The sequence below is a fragment of the Lutra lutra genome, chromosome 1 (genome assembly GCF_902655055.1).
Source record: "Lutra lutra chromosome 1, mLutLut1.2, whole genome shotgun sequence".
NCBI classification, from domain to species: domain Eukaryota; kingdom Metazoa; phylum Chordata; class Mammalia; order Carnivora; family Mustelidae; genus Lutra; species Lutra lutra.
In genome coordinates this window covers 61159480-61176921 of record NC_062278.1, presented here as the reverse complement: position 1 = coordinate 61176921, position 17442 = coordinate 61159480, and the positions used below count along the sequence as shown (strand labels likewise).

Genomic DNA, 17442 nt, shown 5'->3' with positions numbered 1-17442 from the left:
GAGTGGATTCAATTTCTAAAATTCCTTTCATTCTTAAAATTTATGATTCTAGAAAAAAAAAATCCTGAAACATGTTTCAGATACCTTCCAGGCTGCCACTCAATAACATACAACAGAAACTGCCATGTTAGGATTTTTGAGTTGATTTTTCAGTGTTTCTTTCATTATCTAGACTTTGGATCTCACCATGGTCCCCAGCTCTTGTCCATTACCACCATCCTCTGGCTTTCTGGGTTGCCAGCAAGATTGGTATGGGACAATCCAGAGCCAAGGAACAAGAGACACAAATATATTTCCATTCCCAGTTACCATCTCTTCTCAGTCTTACTTATTCTCGTCAAAGCCATAGTAATTGTGTGCATTTTGAAATGCTCTGAATGTCTGGTTGCTGAGGTCAAGTCATGTTATAAGAAGTGGAAACAGAAAACAATGTGAGGGAATAGATTTGCAGTCCCACCAGCAAGCTTATCATTCATTAACACTTGCACAGAGTTGTGACCTTATGATTTCAGTTTCACAGAATTCAGTCCTCCAAAGGGTCTAATTAACCTCCCAGGAAAACCAGCTTGAGAATTCAAGTACACTGCCACCAGGTGACAGCAACAGGTCAAAGACACAGAGACCAATCAGTAAATGTGAGGCTTCTCGGAAGTTCAAACTGCACTCTGTTCAAGGAATGGGCTGCCCCCTCCTTCAAATGTATCATCATGAATTCCCCTATTGTTTAATATCCTAAATAGATTTAAGTATTAAAATAATTAAATGTAAGCACCATGTTTAGAAATTACTTAGAGGTAGTGGTTCTCAACTCTGGCTACATGTTAGAATCACCTGGGAAACTTTAAAAATATATATCCTAATGCTCAAACCTCCCTCCTAGAAACTTTCACTTTATTAATCAGGGTGGATTTTATCTACCAGAGAAATTTTTCCACCTTTATTCCCCACCAGGGGTGGGAGTGAGGGGTTTTTTGCTCTTGGAATTATTGTGTCACTTTTTTCTACACCCAAAATTAATGGAGGGACTTGGAAAAAATGTTGTGACTACTTCTCTATCCTAGCCATTCATTCGTCCATCTGTCCATTCATCTGTATGGGTATACATTGTCAAGAAGGTCAGAAGGTGCTAACACAACATGCCAAGCAGCTGATTTCCTCCTTGAGTGCAGACTTGGCAGAAGGGAGGCTGGATTGAGCACGCCCAAGCATGGGAAGAGCAGACAAATGAACAGAGAAGGGCCACAAGACCGTCCTGCTTACTGTAGCTGGAAATGCTTGATCTTGGTGACCAGCAGTTTGTACTGAGCACCCAGTGGAGCCATGGAGGCGACATCTACAAATACCAGTTGTTCCAGAGGTCCCGTTTCATTGGTTGCTTCTGAGGGACACAAAGTACGGCTGACTTCCTGGTAGTTGTAGGTCCTCTGGTATCTGCAGCAGCCGATGGAAGGAAAAACAAGCACAAATGAGAGAGAGACTTGGTGAACAAGTGAGGAAGAAAAGCCGATCTTATTTCATTTCTCTCCAAATTTGTTTTCGACTTCTTATGTTATAAAATTTCAGAGTGGACCTACTGATAGTGATTTAGTCTGGGGCATAGGCTTGTGTGATATCATAACAGGGACTCAAGGACTCTTCATGCTGACCATGACCACCCTTCGATGGTGTCTACATTATCTTACACCATCTTCCTCATTCAATGAAGAAAAAAATACCAAATTTTGAAGGGGAAACTGTGCTGATAAAACAACCAGTTGATTTCATATTCCCACTCTTTGAGCTTTTGCAAAATGGAACATAAAAAAAAAGCCCCACAGCCCAAGTCAAGGCTATGAGAGTTACTATTGTTTCAATTGTCAAATTACTCAGCCACTAAAATGAGTTAACACCATGCTAGGTACCTATGTCTGAATGCCTTCTGTTTTTTTTTTTTCTTAGTAGTGCAATAGTAACTTATACAGTTTCTCCTACAAAAGTATAAACTACACAAGGGCAGGGATTTTGTTTTCCAATTCCCCCACTACTGTTTCCCTAGTTTCTAGCACTTAGTAGCATTTAATTGCTATAGAATGAAGGAGGAACACTCTGTGGGCATTTTGAAGAATGGAGGTGTTACTCACTTATGCTGATTCCTGAACCCAGCCCTGTTCTCAGTGAATGATCCAGTAACCAAGAGCTACAGAATATTGTGGATAGAATGAAAATGCTAAACCTTCTTCCGGGTGCTACACATCTACATAGAGTGCTTGCTCATCTGAATTCAAAGAGTCAGAGTGCTTGGGTGGCTTGGTTGGTTGAGCATCTGACTCTTGATTTCAGCTCAGGTCTTGATCTCAAGGTTGTGAGTTCAAGCCCCACATTTGGCTCGATGCCTGGTGTACTTAAAAGACAAAAACAGAAGATGGAAACTGAACAGACCTGGACAGCTTGGGTTATGTGTTATGAGTATTATTTGCACTTAGGATGCATGTGATGTCAACATTCCAGAAGACTGAGTTCCCCTTTTACTAGGGAAAACACCAAGTAGGGTCTAGGTCATTGAAAGAAAACAGCTGTAGCAAAATTGTCCAGGAGAAGATCTACTTACAGTCCTTGGAAGAGCAGAGGGACCTGCCAGGATAGCACCCCTTTCTGCTGGCGAACCACAACGAGAACTGGGTAGTCAAGGTTCTCTGAGGAACTATTCACATAGACCCTCACAGCGTTCACCTGTGAGCCAGGGCAGAAAGAGGGGTAAGGCAAATCACACACACACACACACACACACACACACACACACACACACACACACACATCATAGCTGCCACCTGACATGATCTTCAGTGAAACCAGATTCTGGAGGCTTCAAATGGTAGGCTTCGTTGGACGGTCAATCCAAGGTTTTGAGAATAAGCCCAGAAGAGAGAAAGAAAGATATTGATGTCTCTTCTCATTTGAATATAAATGCTACAGATACAAATATCTTCAAAAAAATTAAAAAAGACCTGCAAGCTCCTTAAATCATTCTGTGCTTCAAACCAAAATGTTATTGCCATGTTTTATTAAAGCCTAGCAGATGGCCTGGTGCTCCCCTAGCAACAGATACCACAGGGGCTGAGTATTTCTCTCTTTGCCCTGCTCCAAGGCATAAATCAGTCCCTGACACAAAATGCTTTTCTCCATCAGCAGCTCCACAGCTCCTTCTGAATACACAGATCAACCCCAGGGATTTAACACTATCATGGCTGTTTTAAGGACAGAAAATTGAGCTGTGGCCCTGGATCTAGATGGTTCTGGTGTTTTCCTTTATTTTGTGTAATACCATAGACTACATGGAAAGAACAAAATAGGAAAAAGACATGGTCAGAATGAAAAAGCAGAACTTGATCTTTCACATGAGATTTCCCCTCCTGCTGTATTAAAACCTTAGTGTTCCCTTGAAAGCTTCTTTATTAGGGAGAAGAACTGAAAGAAGAAAATCTTGCAGCTCTACATGTTCAAAACGGAAACAGAGGAAACAACCACAGGGGTATCATGTAACTACTATTTGGTTCTCTTACATCATTCTTCATTAAACAACTTTGCTTTTTTTTAATGTTGAAACAATCCAAGAGTAATTTATTAATTTGGTAAGAAGCACTTGTTCATGAAGGAACATTTTCTTGAGCCTAAGCTCTATATGTTTCCATGGAAATTAAGCTGCCCCTGATAACTACCAACATCCTACCTCTAGTGCAGACCTTTTCCCTAAGTTCTGGATGTTCCATGAGCACCTCAAACTCTACCTGTCAGAAATGGAATCTATCACTCTCTTCACTCTCAACTTTAATTTCATCTGTATTTCCTTGCTTATTGAATGGCCTCACCAGGAAGCCATTTCATCTAATGAGAACCATTAGATGAGAGCCATCCTTGATTCCTACTTCTTTAGCCTTCTCAGTCAATAGGTCGTAGAATTCTACTCCTTCTGTGTCCTTCATACTGTCTGTATCCAGACCTTCCCCTCCACCCACAATGATGTTCCCACCGTTCTCATCGTTCATCTCCTCATTGACAAAGGACCTCATCAAGTCTTCTTATTCCCAGGGCTATGCCCCTTCAGATGTCAGAGTCATCTAGGCATTGTCCTATATGGTTCTTTCCATAGTTTGGCGACCGTGGCCATTGCTACTATAAACATTGGGGTACAGATGGCCCTTCTTTTCACTACATCTGAAAACTCTGGGAGTTTTCAGATTTACCCTAATACCTGGACTTGTAATTGGCATCTTAAGTGAGAGGTGGGCAATCTTATGGGCTTAATCTTGACCTTAATCTTAACCTATGAGATCTGATGCTAAAACCAGGTAGAACCGAACTGAACTGCAGGGCACCCAGCTGGTATCACAGAATTACTTGATGTGTCGAAAACCCACAATCTAGTATCAGAAGTGTTTAGTGTGAGCAGAAGAAAATGGAAGTGTTTTTCCAATAGACAACTGCCAAGCATTTTTTTTATGTAGTCCAATTTATTATTATTTTTTTTTTGTGGACAGTTCTTCTATCACTCTTTAAAATAGAGGTACAGGGATGCCTTGGTGGCTCAGTTGGTTAAGCATCTGTCTTTGGCTCAGGTCACGATCCCAGAGTCCTGGGATTGAGTCCAGCATTGGGTTCCTCCTTGCCTAGTGAGGGGCCTGCTTCTGCCTCTGCCTGCCGTTTCCTCTGCTTGTGCATGTGCTCTCTCTCTCTCTGACAAATAAATAAATAAAATCTTAAAAAAAAATAGAGATATAGTTCACATGCTGCACAACTCCCTCTTAAAGGGTATAATTCAGTAGTTTTTAGAACATTTACAGAGCTGTACAACTAAAACCACTATCTAGTTCCAGAATATGTTCATCACTCCAAAAATAAGCCCTGTACCCATTAGCAGTCATTCCTCATTCCCTCCTTCCCTTAATCCCCGGTAACCAATAATCTAATTTTCGCCTCTTTGAATTTATCTATTCTTGACATTTCATACAAACTGTATATGTCCTTTTGTATTTGGCTTATTTCACTTAGCATAATGTTTTCAAAATTCTTCCATTTTATAGCATTTGTTTTTATTGCTAAATAATATTCCTTTGTATGCATGTATCACATTTTTAATGTATCCTTCAGTTTATGGACATTTTGGTTGTTGCCACTTTTTGGCTGTTACAAACAATGCTGCTATGAACATTTATATACAAGTTTTGGTGTGAATATGTTTTCAATTCTTTTGAGTGTATACCTAGAAATAGAATTATTACAGGACATGGCAACTCTACGTTTAACTTTTTGAGGAGCTGCCAAAATGTTTTCTAAAGAGATTCATCATTTTACATCCTAGCAATTTACATTACTGGTAATATATAGGGGTTTCAATTTCCCCACATCCTTGTCAATACTTGTTGCTATCTTCTTTTTTTTTTTTTAAGATTTTATTTATTTATTTGACAGAGAGAGAGAGAGAGATCACAAGTAGGCAGAGAGAGGTGGGGGTTGGGGAAGCAGGCTCCCTGCTGAGCAGAGAGCCCGATGTGGGGCTTGATTCCAGGACCCTGAGATCATGACCTGAGCCGAAGGCAGAGGCTTCACCCACTGAGCCACCCAGGTGCCCCTGTTTCTATCTTCTTGATCATTACTGTCCTAGTGGGTGTGAAGTGGTATCTTGTTGTGAATCATACAGTATTTTAACTGTTTACCTGCCTGGCTCTTTTAGGGGGCTGCAAACTTCATCTCTGGTGTCTCTAGTGTTGACAAAATGCATGAGCTCAGAAGCAAGCTCACTTTTGCAGTTCATAATCCAAACACTCACCGGCATTATGCAGCACGTGGTTTTAGAGCACGCTCAGTCTGGCTTACATCTGTAGTAGTCAGAACTGAGGTAAAACCTAAGGAAAACTGTAAACTAGGCAAGCTTCCTCTTTAGCTTGTCTGCCCTCTTTTCCGTTATCTAGGAATGCAGCTTCCTCTTCTCTTCTTAAGGTACTCAGTGCCAGAAGGGATTTCCCTCCACTTCTTCCCCCCACACTTTAAGACAGTGATTCTCAACTGTTAGTTTGCTTTCTGGCATTTGCATCCCTCAAGCCCACCCCTAGCATTTCCGATTCAGCAGATCAAGCATAGAACCTAAAAATATGCATGCTTACCAAGCCTGCTGTGGGGTTCTGAGGCACATGGATTAGAGCCTACACTTTGGGAAGTACTGATCCCACAAATCCAGCTAGTGGATGACCCCGTTTGTCAGCAACTTGCCAACTGCCCATTATTATGAAGTACACAACCATGACACCACCAAATGTCATGAGTGTGTCTGGAAGCTGGTATGTAATGGGGCTGAAACTGGGCCAGAAGGAAGGAGATCTGTAGGGAGCACAACAGATACATCACAACGAGATTACCCCACTCCCTGCTCACTGCCACACCTAATTTTATTCCTTGTCTGGCTCTTATAATCCATTTACTTTTGTATTATATAGTAATGGTCTTACTAATTATAATAAAAACACTCAGAGATACTGACATAATAAATTGCAGAAAAATATATTAGAGTAGGAGATAGAAGACACTGGGCAGCTTTTCGACACAAATAGATAATGCATTGCCCCCAGGAAAGGATAGAGTCCTGTTCAAATTTTGCTTTGCTTTTTCAGAGGCTAATGTGCAACTGAGAAAATTGGATTACATTTGCTACAGTGAAGTAAGCCCTGTAGAGGCAAAACTAAATGAAGGACAGAGTTGGACCATGCATGATCGTGATACCTTGTAACAGACCATTCTTTTCTTTTTTTTAAAGATTTTATTTATTTATTTGACAGAGAGAGAGAGAGAGAGCAAGAGAGAACACAAGCGGGGAGAGTGGGGGAGGGAGAAGCAGGCTTTCCACAGAGCAGGGAGCCTGATGCAGGACTCAATCCCAGGACCCTGGGATCGTGACCTGAGCAGAGGCAGATGCTTAACAACTGAGCCACCCAGGTGCCTCTGGAGACCATTCTTTTTTTTCTTTTTTTTTTTTTTTAATTTTATTTATTTTGGGGCGCCTGGGTGGCTCGGTGGGTTAAGCCGCTGCCTTTGGCTCAGGTCATGATCTCAGGGTCCTGGGATCGAGTCCCGCATCGGGCTCTCTGCTCAGCGGGGAGCCTGCTTCCCTCTCTCTCTCTGCCTGCCTTTCTGTCTACTTGTGATCTCTCTCTGTCAAATAAATAAATAAAATCTTTGAAAAAAAAATAAAAATTTTATTTATTTTGACAGAGAGAGATCACAAGTAGGCAGAGAGGCAGGCAGAGAGAGAAGGGGAAGCAGGCTCCCCCCTGAGCAGAGAGCCCAATGTGGGGCCTGATCCCAGGACCCTGAGACCATGACCTGAGCTGAAGGCAGAGGCTTTAACCCACTGAGCCACCCAGGTCTCCCTCTGGAGACCATTCTTAAGAGCCAAGATTTCCCCTCCTGTGGCTTCTTCCTTTTGTCATGAGCATTTCATAGTCCCCCCAACCCTTATCCATGGGGGAGTATGTTCCAAGACCGCCAGCAGTTGCCTGAAACTGCAGATAGTACCAAACCCTATATATATTTTTCCACACATACATACGTAGATGAAGTTTAATTTATACATTAGGCACAGTAAGAGATTAATAACAATACCTAGTAATAAAATATAATAATATATTATAATAAAAGTTATTGAATGTGCTCTCTCTCTCTCTCTGTCTCAAAATATCATACTATACTCACCCTTCTTCTTGTGATGATGTGAGAGGTTAAAATGCCTACATGATGAGATGAAGCAAGATGAGAGATGTAGGCATTGCAACGTGGTATTAGGCTACTATTGACCTTTTGACATATGTCAGAAGGAGGATCATCTGCTTCTGGACTGTGGTTGTCCATGGGTAACTGAAATTGTGCAAAGTGAAATCATGGATAAGGGGGGACTGCTGTAAACATATCTATTTTCTTTCTATGTTCATTACAAGCAAGGAGTTGAGCTATAGCTAAGAGAGGAGAATTATTTAAGTACTTCCATTTCTGATATTATATAGACCACAATTATGAAAGGTCTTAAAGCTTCGAGACTCCCTTTTTAATCTTTTGGAATGTGTCAGCAGGGAAAAGTTCAAAATTCTCAGTAATATAATTCTGTTGCATAAAGAGGATGAGAACAAGTTTAATTTAAAATCTGGCTTGGTTTTGCTTAATTAATGAGACTGTAGGCTCTATTAGTTGGAACATCAGATTCTAAATCGGAGATTACTGGGTTCCATTATTAAGCATAGCACTGTTTTCCCGTGTGATCTTGAAAAACTGTGTCTCCCGGTAAAATAGCAAAATAGTATTTGCTTTTCCTAATGTGCACAGTTTAAGTAACTGTGTTACGTTCATTAGGTGTTCAGGTTATTTGGTCCTTCCTTCCTTCCCTCCCTCTTTCCACCCTTTCCTGCTGTCCTTCCATGCTCCCTCCATCACACATCAAACATTAAGTGAATTAACAACTATGAGGGATGCTGCGGGTACACTAAAGGCAGCCCTACCCTTGAGGATCTCACGATCTAGTCGGAGAGACAAATGATGTTATTACCAACAGCATAATGTGATGATGTTGTGGTAGCAATGTGAGCAAGTGCTGTGGGTACACAGAGGACAAAGTGGCTACCCATGTGGGGGAGTTAGAAAAACAGCATAGTAGCTGGTCAGTCATTTCCCAAACTATAGTTAAGATGGACTTGTCCACATAGGTCCTTTCATTGCCTGCCTGGTGCACATGACCTTGACTCATTATAGAAACTTGTATTTGGGAAGGTGCTCAACAAGACCATCTAGTTCAAAGGTTCTATTTACAGACGAGGAGCCTAAGACACAGAGGTGACATGACTTCCCCACAGACACTCAGCTATGGAAGAATTATGCCTGGAAACCAAGCTTCTTATATCCCAGTCTGCACACAATGCTTGGTCAGATCATGCTCTCACCATTATTTTGAATCCCTGACTCTACTAGACATCGCTATGGATATAGGCTTCTCCTAATACTTCACAGTGAAATCAAGAAACTATATAAATACCATGAATGAAGGAGAGAGACAAGCCACAGAATAAGATAAGTTACCTGTACAAAAAAAAAAAAAAAAAAACAGACAAAATTTCAATATCTTGAATATGAAAAGAGTCTTTAAATCTCATAGAAAAACCCAACCCAAGAGAAAAATAGGTAACTGCAGAGATGACAAATGACCAAAGAACACGGGAAAAGATGCTCAGTTCTTTACACTCATCAGAAAAGTAAAGCCTCAAAAGTGTGATAATCACACATTTGCAAGGATGTGGAGAATCAGGAACTCTCGAATATCACTTATGAAAACGTTATTTAGTACAACCACTTCGGAGAGCAAGTTGGCCATCTCTACTAAAGCTGAAGATGAGTTCACATTACATCCCAGCGTCCCCACTAAGTTTATACACAAGAGGAACTCTCTTACATATGTACTGGGATGATGGACAAGAATGAAAGGAATAAGCTACAGTATGGACCGATACAGATCGCTCTGAAGATAAACTGAGGAAACAGCAGGCGGCTGAAGGATACATACTGCATGATCTCATTTACATAAACTTTGTAAACAAGCAAAACAAAACTATCCATCTATCATCCATCCGTAGTAAAATATTCATACACAGAAGCAATAAACACCAAAATGAAGATAATTGTTTTCCAAAGCTTTGAAGGATCTGAAACTTTACCCCAGTTGCCACAGTTTCACTGATCCTATGGAAGACAGACTTCTGGGTTAGGGACAGAGGACCTTTATTCCTTTATTTCTTGTCACAGCAAGCAGCATGGCCATCAGCATGTTTGCGTCACTCCCTCTTGCTGCCCAGTACCAAGAAGATGATGTGAATGGGCCCAGAAGGCTGCTTACATACATCAGTGGGTTGCAAGACAGAAGAGGAACCAAGAGCTTGGGAGCACATATCTTTTATAATTGGGCAGTAAGTCTGCCTTACCTTTATTCCAGAGAGGGACACTGTCCCTACCAGCTGTTTGCTATACAAATATCCTAGAAATGATAGTGTTAGGAAAAAATTCAGTGTCTTCCCATAAGATGTGCAGAAATCAAGAGACCCATGAAAAACAGTCTCCCCCAAATGGTTACTTTGGAGGATGGAGGACATCCCAAGACAGTCTAGATTCTAGCTACTTTAGGATGAACTTTTTTTCTTTCAAAAAATATTTGACTCCCTGTCCTGTGCCGGGTATTTTCTGGCACAGGAGATATATTACTAAGCTATGTGGACATAGTCTGGCCCCACTGAGATCACAGGTTTGTACATGATATGCCAGTTGAATAAGGAATTGCATTAACATTCAAGTTCTTATGGCCATGCATGGCTTAGGGTGGGGACAAAGAGGGAATTCTAATTGCCTTTTGTTTCTTAAACTGAGTTGTTGGTACATAGGTGTTTGTTATGTTATTTTCTATACTTGTTTATATATCTAAAATATTACATTATAAAAATAAAAAAGAAGCCATGATGCACTGGCCTTTGTGTTTTGCCCATTTCTGCACAACAGCCCTCATTTTATGTAGTCTTTTTGTTGTTCAGGGATGTGGCAAATGCTCAGTTTCCAAAACACTCTTATTGCTCTCCTGGTTTATCTCGCTATAGTCTATCCTTATTTTGGTGCTTGATCCGCTTATGCTAACTACATCACTTACTGTCTCTCTCTCCCCCCGCTCTCTCAGCTAGCTGCAGAACCTCACATTGTCTTTGGTCTGATTAACATGGCCCATGTCCCCACTGTTCTACCCTGGAAAAGAAATATGGTCAGGGACCCAGGTGGGGAGGTGCTAGCCTAGATTCTGCATTAGGTGTACTTGTTTCCTAGGGCTGCCCTAATAGAGTACCACAGACTGGGTGGCTTAAAACAACAGAACTGTACTCCCTCACAGTCCCGCAGACCAGAACTCTGAAATCAAGATGTCACCCAGGTCACACTCCCTCTGAAATTCTGGATAGAGTCTTTTCTTGCCTCAGCTCAGTTTTTGGTGATAACCATCAATGCTCAGTGCTCCTTGGCTTACCACTGCTTTGATCTCATCTCTGCCTATTGTCATACGGTGTTCTCTCTGCGTGTCTCTGTTTCACATGCTGACCTCCCTTCTGTGTGTGTCTGTATGCAAACTTCCCTCTTCTTGTAAGGACTTGGGTCACACCGGCTTAGGGCCATCCTCAACGACCTCCTCTTAGCTTGGTTAGAGCTGCAAAAACTCTATGTCCAGATAAGGCCACATCCATAGATTCAGGGATTAGGGATTAGGGATTAGGACTTCAACATATGTTTTGGGAGAACATAAATCAACCCAAACAACATTAGATTTGTAGGATTTTTAAGCAATAAAGTCATTCTCCAAGACTCTGAGCCTCTCCCAGACCATGAGCTTACCTACAGCTTGTACCCACTTGCCAAGACCCTTCATGCTGAATGAAGCAGGCCTGCTGGGAGGGGCTGTTCTGTGACTAGTAGGAAAAATGGCTGTTCCTGGGCAAAGGGGCCTTGCAGTTCTGAATCCCCTTCTTATTAGAGGCTAGAAAGTCCTATTAAATGGAGCATTCAGGGGCACCTGGGTGGCTCAGTGGGTTAAAGCCTCTGCCTTTGGCTCGGGTCATGGTCTCAGGGTCCTGGGATCGAGCCCCACGTCAAGCCCCATGTCGGGCTCTCTGCTCAGCAGGGAGCCTGCTTCCACTGCACCCCTCCCCCCCCCGGCCCCACCTCTCTGCCTACTTGTGATCTCTCTCTCTCTGTGTCAAATAAATAAATAAAATCTTTAAAAATAAATAAATGAATGGAGCATTCATCCCCAAATTTTTATAATTACTATAAGGAGTGGAGTTAGTTCAATCAAAGGTTATACCTTTCTTTTTAAAGAGATAAACATTAAAATAATTCCTACAGTTATTGATGTGACTGTTTAAAATTCCCTCTGCCTGATTCGGCCTTATAAAACCACCTTCTGTAAATTTACACCATAACGAAGAAAAATATGTAGACCTAGATTTTATGTCTGGCACCAACGTTACACTATCTGGGTGACCTTGAACAAATCACTTAAATTTTCTGGACCTCAGTTTCCTCAACTGTAGAATGGGAACAGTAACACCCAGACTATCCACCTCCGTAGAGTATGGGCAACAGTACCCTGTGACCCACAGAGCACCAGGCAGAGTGGAAGGCAGAGTTCTCCCACCTGTACTTGGGGTTAGGCAGTGCTTTTCCACTCCCACACATTCACCAATCAACCAGTTGTTGACGTGCGGAGACACACTTAGAAGCCCAAACACCCCTGGCAAAGGAGAAGGTTATATGGTCCATCTCACATAGGATATTCATTTCCTTTCACAGTCTGGCTTACAGCTTTCCTGGAACAGCTCATTCATCTCATTGAAAAGAGCAGTTTACTCCTTGGGAGCTATTTATTCCCTATACTTTTAGATACTCAGCATTTTGCTTTCCAAACTCTCTCCTAAGGAGCATGCTTTACATACCTCAACTCGCCCATTTCATTATACACACAAATGCATCCATATAAACTTTCCTCTTTAGGTTTTTGATTTAAGTTTTGTATTAAACATTTCAATTCCCATAAAAACATAGGAAAACATTAAAAAGAGGTATAATAATTGGCAGGCCCGGAGTATAGAACCAAACACAGGCTACATTCCAGCTACTTCGTGATGAAGTTTGTTCATTCACTCAATATTTGACTTTCTGTCCCGTGCCAGGCATTGTTCAGGAGGGACATTACCAAGCTATGTGGATCTGGTCTGCCTTCACTGAGACCACAGGTCTGCCCATGGAATGCCCGTTAAACAAAGAATGGCATTAATATCTAAGTTCCTGTGGTAGTGCATGACATAGATTTTCAGGGTGAGTATTTTCTTCAAGGATGAGTACAAGTTAACCAGAAAAATGCAGGGCAGAACAAGAGAAATGTCCTAACAAAAGGAACAGTATAGTAGACATAGGGGAGGAGGAAGAGAGGGAGAGAAGGGGGAGAAATGAGAGAAAAGGCAAGAAGGAAGTTTGAAGAATTAAGAGAAAATCAGTTTGGCTGAAGTCGAAGGTGCGTGAAGGACTATGATAAATCCTGGGGAGTCTTAAAGTCACATGAGAGGGGTTGGGCTTTACTCCAAGGGCAACAGAAAGCTTCTGGAGGGTTTTAAGTAGTGTTGCCCCATAGCCATGGCCATTGCTGGAAACCAGTGTGGCCTCTGTTGCCGCTAACAGCTGCTTCTCTACATCGCTGGCTCCCAAATTAAAGTGTGGGAAAGGCAGACATGATTGGTAGCACTGAGGCCACATGCCATGCCTGAAATTGGGGTTAGTGTTTGTCCCTGTATGTGTGTAAGCAGGTGCTGCTGTTCTACTTCGGTACAGGAAGGAGTTCTAGCTCCAGTGAAGACTCCTAAAATGAAGAATTCCCCAAAGATATAGGAATGGAGCTCATATGTTAGGCAGTCAGAACATGGCCAAGCTCCACTACATTTGGAAAGCATTTTATGTGCAACACCAAGACTGTTCTACAAAGTAATTGTTCCATAGCACGTACTTTGGGAAATGCTGTCCTACATATTTTCTTCACAAGAACAGGTGGCAAGTCAAGTCTATCCCGAAGACCCTAACTTAACTGACCCCACCATTTAACACACATAAGTCTTATGGACTGCACTACCCAATTTTATACTGAATTATATAATCTTTTCATGGTTTGTAATAGTTGGTCATTGTTCCATGCATTTGTTTCATCTCTCTCTCTCTGAGACTTGTATTTGGAATCTGGCCCTTAGTATATACACTACAAATATTTACCGTTATTATATGAATGGAAATAGTCTTCCTAATCTTGTAACTTTCAACAAGCCCTGAGAAAGCACCCCCAGGATGTTGGAGAAGTGGCTGTTCTTAACTCTTCTACAAATATTTCTTTCTCCCCCTTCGTTTTCTTCTTGTGGGCTCCCTATTATGTTGATATCATAATCAGGTCATCTGTCCCAATTTCTTAATTTTTCTGTTGATACCCCTACATCTCTTTAGGTATGTCCTCCAGTTCTCTAATGCGCTGTTCATTCTAATGTTCAACCATTGCTGAGGTTTTCAGGTAAACAGTTTTATTTTCAACGCTGAGATTTCCAGTTGGCTCATCTCTATAACTGTGACCTACTTCATTTTAACGAAGCCTTATCTCTTTCACAATAGTCACTTTGATTATTTTCAAATCTTATTCTTCCTGTTTATTAGTTGGACTACATCTGGTAAAGGCCGTCCAGGTTGATTTCTCTCATGTAGCTTTGTTCTGCCCATGTGTCATTTTCTCCTGTGAACTCAAACTTCTGAGAGTATCAGCTACCTGGGGTAGTACTGAGAACCCCAGCGAGTCGGTGCTAAATGGGAGGAGGGTCCAGGGTAGAAAGAGGGGCTGGAAGGAAAGCGCCCCCACCACAGCGTGGACAACCTCTGAGTTGACCACGTCCCATTTCACCCTCACACAGGGGTCCAGTCTGCCCCCATCTCATTTTACTTCTACCCTGCTTCTCCCTCCTGCACACTGTTTTTGCTCCCATTATAATCTGCTGGCCTATGCCTTATGAAGGGGACGGTGGGGAAGGAGAGAATGCTCAGAGTCAGCAGGTCAACGGTCACAGTGGTTAACCTATGCACTCCAGCAGGCCCTCGCAGATGTGAGAACCCGTTGCCCAGCCAGCCTTGGCCTGGTGCTGCAGGTTTTCTCCCTCATAAGGGCGGTAAGGCAGGGCAGGTGGCAATCCACCTAGGCCAAACCGAAAGAGGCAAAGAAGCACAAGAAAAAAACTCTCCTCCAGAGGTGCCTGGGTGGCTCAGTGGGTTAAAGCCTCTGCCTTTGGCTCAGGCCATGATCCCTGAGGGTCCTGGGATCGAGCCCTGCATCAGGCTCTCTGCTCAGCAGGGAGCCTGCTTCCCCCCCTCTCTCTGTCTGCCTTTCTGCCTACTTGTGATCTCTGTCTGTCAAATAAATAAATAAAAATCTTAAAAAAAAAAAAGAGCTCTCCTCCAACCTATGCCTCACCAGTGGCCTCTTAAATTATGGGCTGCCATTTGTCTCTCATTTCAAGAGCTAACCATCTTCTGTCTCCCCAGTTCTCTCACAGTTTTTGCATTAGTTCCTCTATCCCATGACCTTCCCCGCTTTAGGAAAGTCCAGGCTTGGTTCCTGGGAGACAACCAGCTGCCATGTTGGTTCCTCATCTTCTAGGTATTGGGGTCTGCTCATCTCCTGTGCCTGGTTCCTTTTCTCGTTACCTTTCCTGTCTTTTTCTCCCTATCTCTCACCTATACTCCCTGTCCTTACAATTCCTTTACTTTGGAGTATAAGTGGAGGGGCTCAAAGAGGGAAAAATAATTATTTTATGGTTTAAGCAGAATTCAAGGATCCACTCCTTAGATTTTATTTATATGCTGAATGATTGCACTGCAGGCAAGTTTCTTTGAGAGCTATTCTGAGGCCTACTTAATTAATGCTCTGAAGCTGGAAAGGCACTAGAAAATTATTGTTATGACTGTCAGAGTTATGGTGTGACACTTACCAGCAATTCTTTCTGTAATGGTATTTATTGACATACCAGTGTCATTTATAGTTTTAAATAAGTTTTGTCAGGATATAAGTATTACAGGAAACTGCCTTTTTTTTTTTTTTAAAGATTTTATTTATTTATTTGACAGATCACAAGTAGGCAGAGAAGCAGGCAGAGAGAGACGGGGAAGCAGGCTCCCCGCTGAGCAGGAAGCCCGATGCTGGGCTCCATCCCAGGACCCTGAGATCATGACCTGGGCCGAAGGCAGAGGCTTTAATCCACTGAGCCACCCAGGAACCCCAGGAAACTGCTTTCTAAATAAGACAAAGCTGATCGTCTGTAAACATCTTCCTCCCTCAAAATAGCGGACATTAAAAGAAGGAAAGGAAAAGTGAATTGGTTCAAATCAGAGGGGGAGATGAACCATGAGAGACTGTGGACTCTGAGAGACAAACTGAGGGTTTTGGAGGGGAGGGTGGTGGGGTGAATGGGTTGACCCGGTGATGGGTATTAAGGGGGGCATGTATAGCATGGAGCACTGGGTGTTGTACATAAACAATGAATCTTGGAATACTGCATTAAAACTAATGATATATTTTATGGTGACTAACATAATACAACTAAAAAAAATCCTATAGGAAAATTTCTTGAGATGAACAGAAGAAGTCTCAGGAAAAGCCACATTCAAGAAATTAACTCTTTCCAGTCATGGAATGAACATGGTGGCAGAGATGCTATGTACTACTCTAATTCTTCTCTGAAACTTGATTAGATGTATCTCTTTAATGGGCATAGATAGAAGGTTCTAGCACCCTTCTTCCTCCCTGCCACATCTTGGTCCCTGATGACCGACGTTGGGATCTATATATCTGTCTTTGAACAAATACCCTAGCTTGAGAAGACCCCATAAGGACTTTAGGTGGAATTGACTTGGAGGCTACCCAGCATTTGAATCCTTTACATGTTTTAAAGGAACTTCCTCCACTCCATTAAATCTGATGAGTTTTGAGGGAGGCAGCACATATGATGGATGCCAAAAGAGTCATGTGACCTGTGCCCAGGTAGTTGGACACTTCCACCTGGTATTTTTCAGTGGTGATTACAAGATCTAAAGATGGAGGGAGAGCTTAGAATTCACTGGCAATGGGGTGCCTGGGTGGCTAAGTGGGTTAAGCTTCTGCCTTCGGCTCAGGTCATGATCTCAGGTTTCCTGGGATCGAGTCCCGCATTGGGCTCTCTGCTTGGCAGGGAGCCTGCTTTCTCCTCTCTCTCTCTGCCTGCCTATCTACCTACTTGTGATCTCTCTCTGTCAAATAAATAAATAAAATCTTTAAAAAAAAAAAAAGAATTCACTGGCAATGCTGACACCAGTAAGGCTCATGGCAGCAGGGTCTGGCATAACCATATCTAATGGCAGGAGGTGGTGATTCCCAGGTGGGCATCTTGACAAAACCACTCTGTGGCATGACTGTTGCCATAATTTCCTGTAGCTTAGGTTCCCTTGGTCCTTCACTGTGGTCTGAGCCTGGCAACTCAGGTTTGTGAGCAACCCAACATTCTTCTAATTACTTTTTTGCTTAAGTTAGCTAGTTGATCTATGTCACTTGCAGCTAAGAACTTTGCCTAATCCCACACCCTCTTTCTTTTTCTACCTCACTCATAGCCCATTGCTACTTTGGAGCCTTACTGGCCATAGCCTCCCAAACCATCTCTGCATACACCAACTTCATTCTGTTTGCCTCTCTCCTTATCCCCCACTTCTTGTCCTTTTAATACCAGATAAACATCGTCTTTGTCCTAGGAAGTTATAATTACTCTACTCTGGTGAAGACGGTATGGTGAGAGAGCAAGG

The 17442-nt window shown here is 42.3% G+C and overlaps 1 protein-coding gene across 3 annotated transcripts in view; it reads right to left on the bottom strand.

Annotated features, from left to right (window-relative positions):
• Positions 1 to 17442, bottom strand: part of SIDT1 (SID1 transmembrane family member 1) — a 93960-nt gene that overhangs the window by 59586 nt on the left and 16932 nt on the right. For all 3 annotated transcript variants that reach the window (XM_047724953.1, XM_047724955.1, XM_047724962.1), the window contains 2 exons: positions 2588 to 2709; positions 1261 to 1431 (listed from right to left, as the gene is read on the bottom strand). In XM_047724953.1, the coding sequence (XP_047580909.1) occupies positions 1261 to 1431; positions 2588 to 2709 (293 nt within the window). The remainder of the gene's footprint in view (positions 1 to 1260; positions 1432 to 2587; positions 2710 to 17442) is intronic.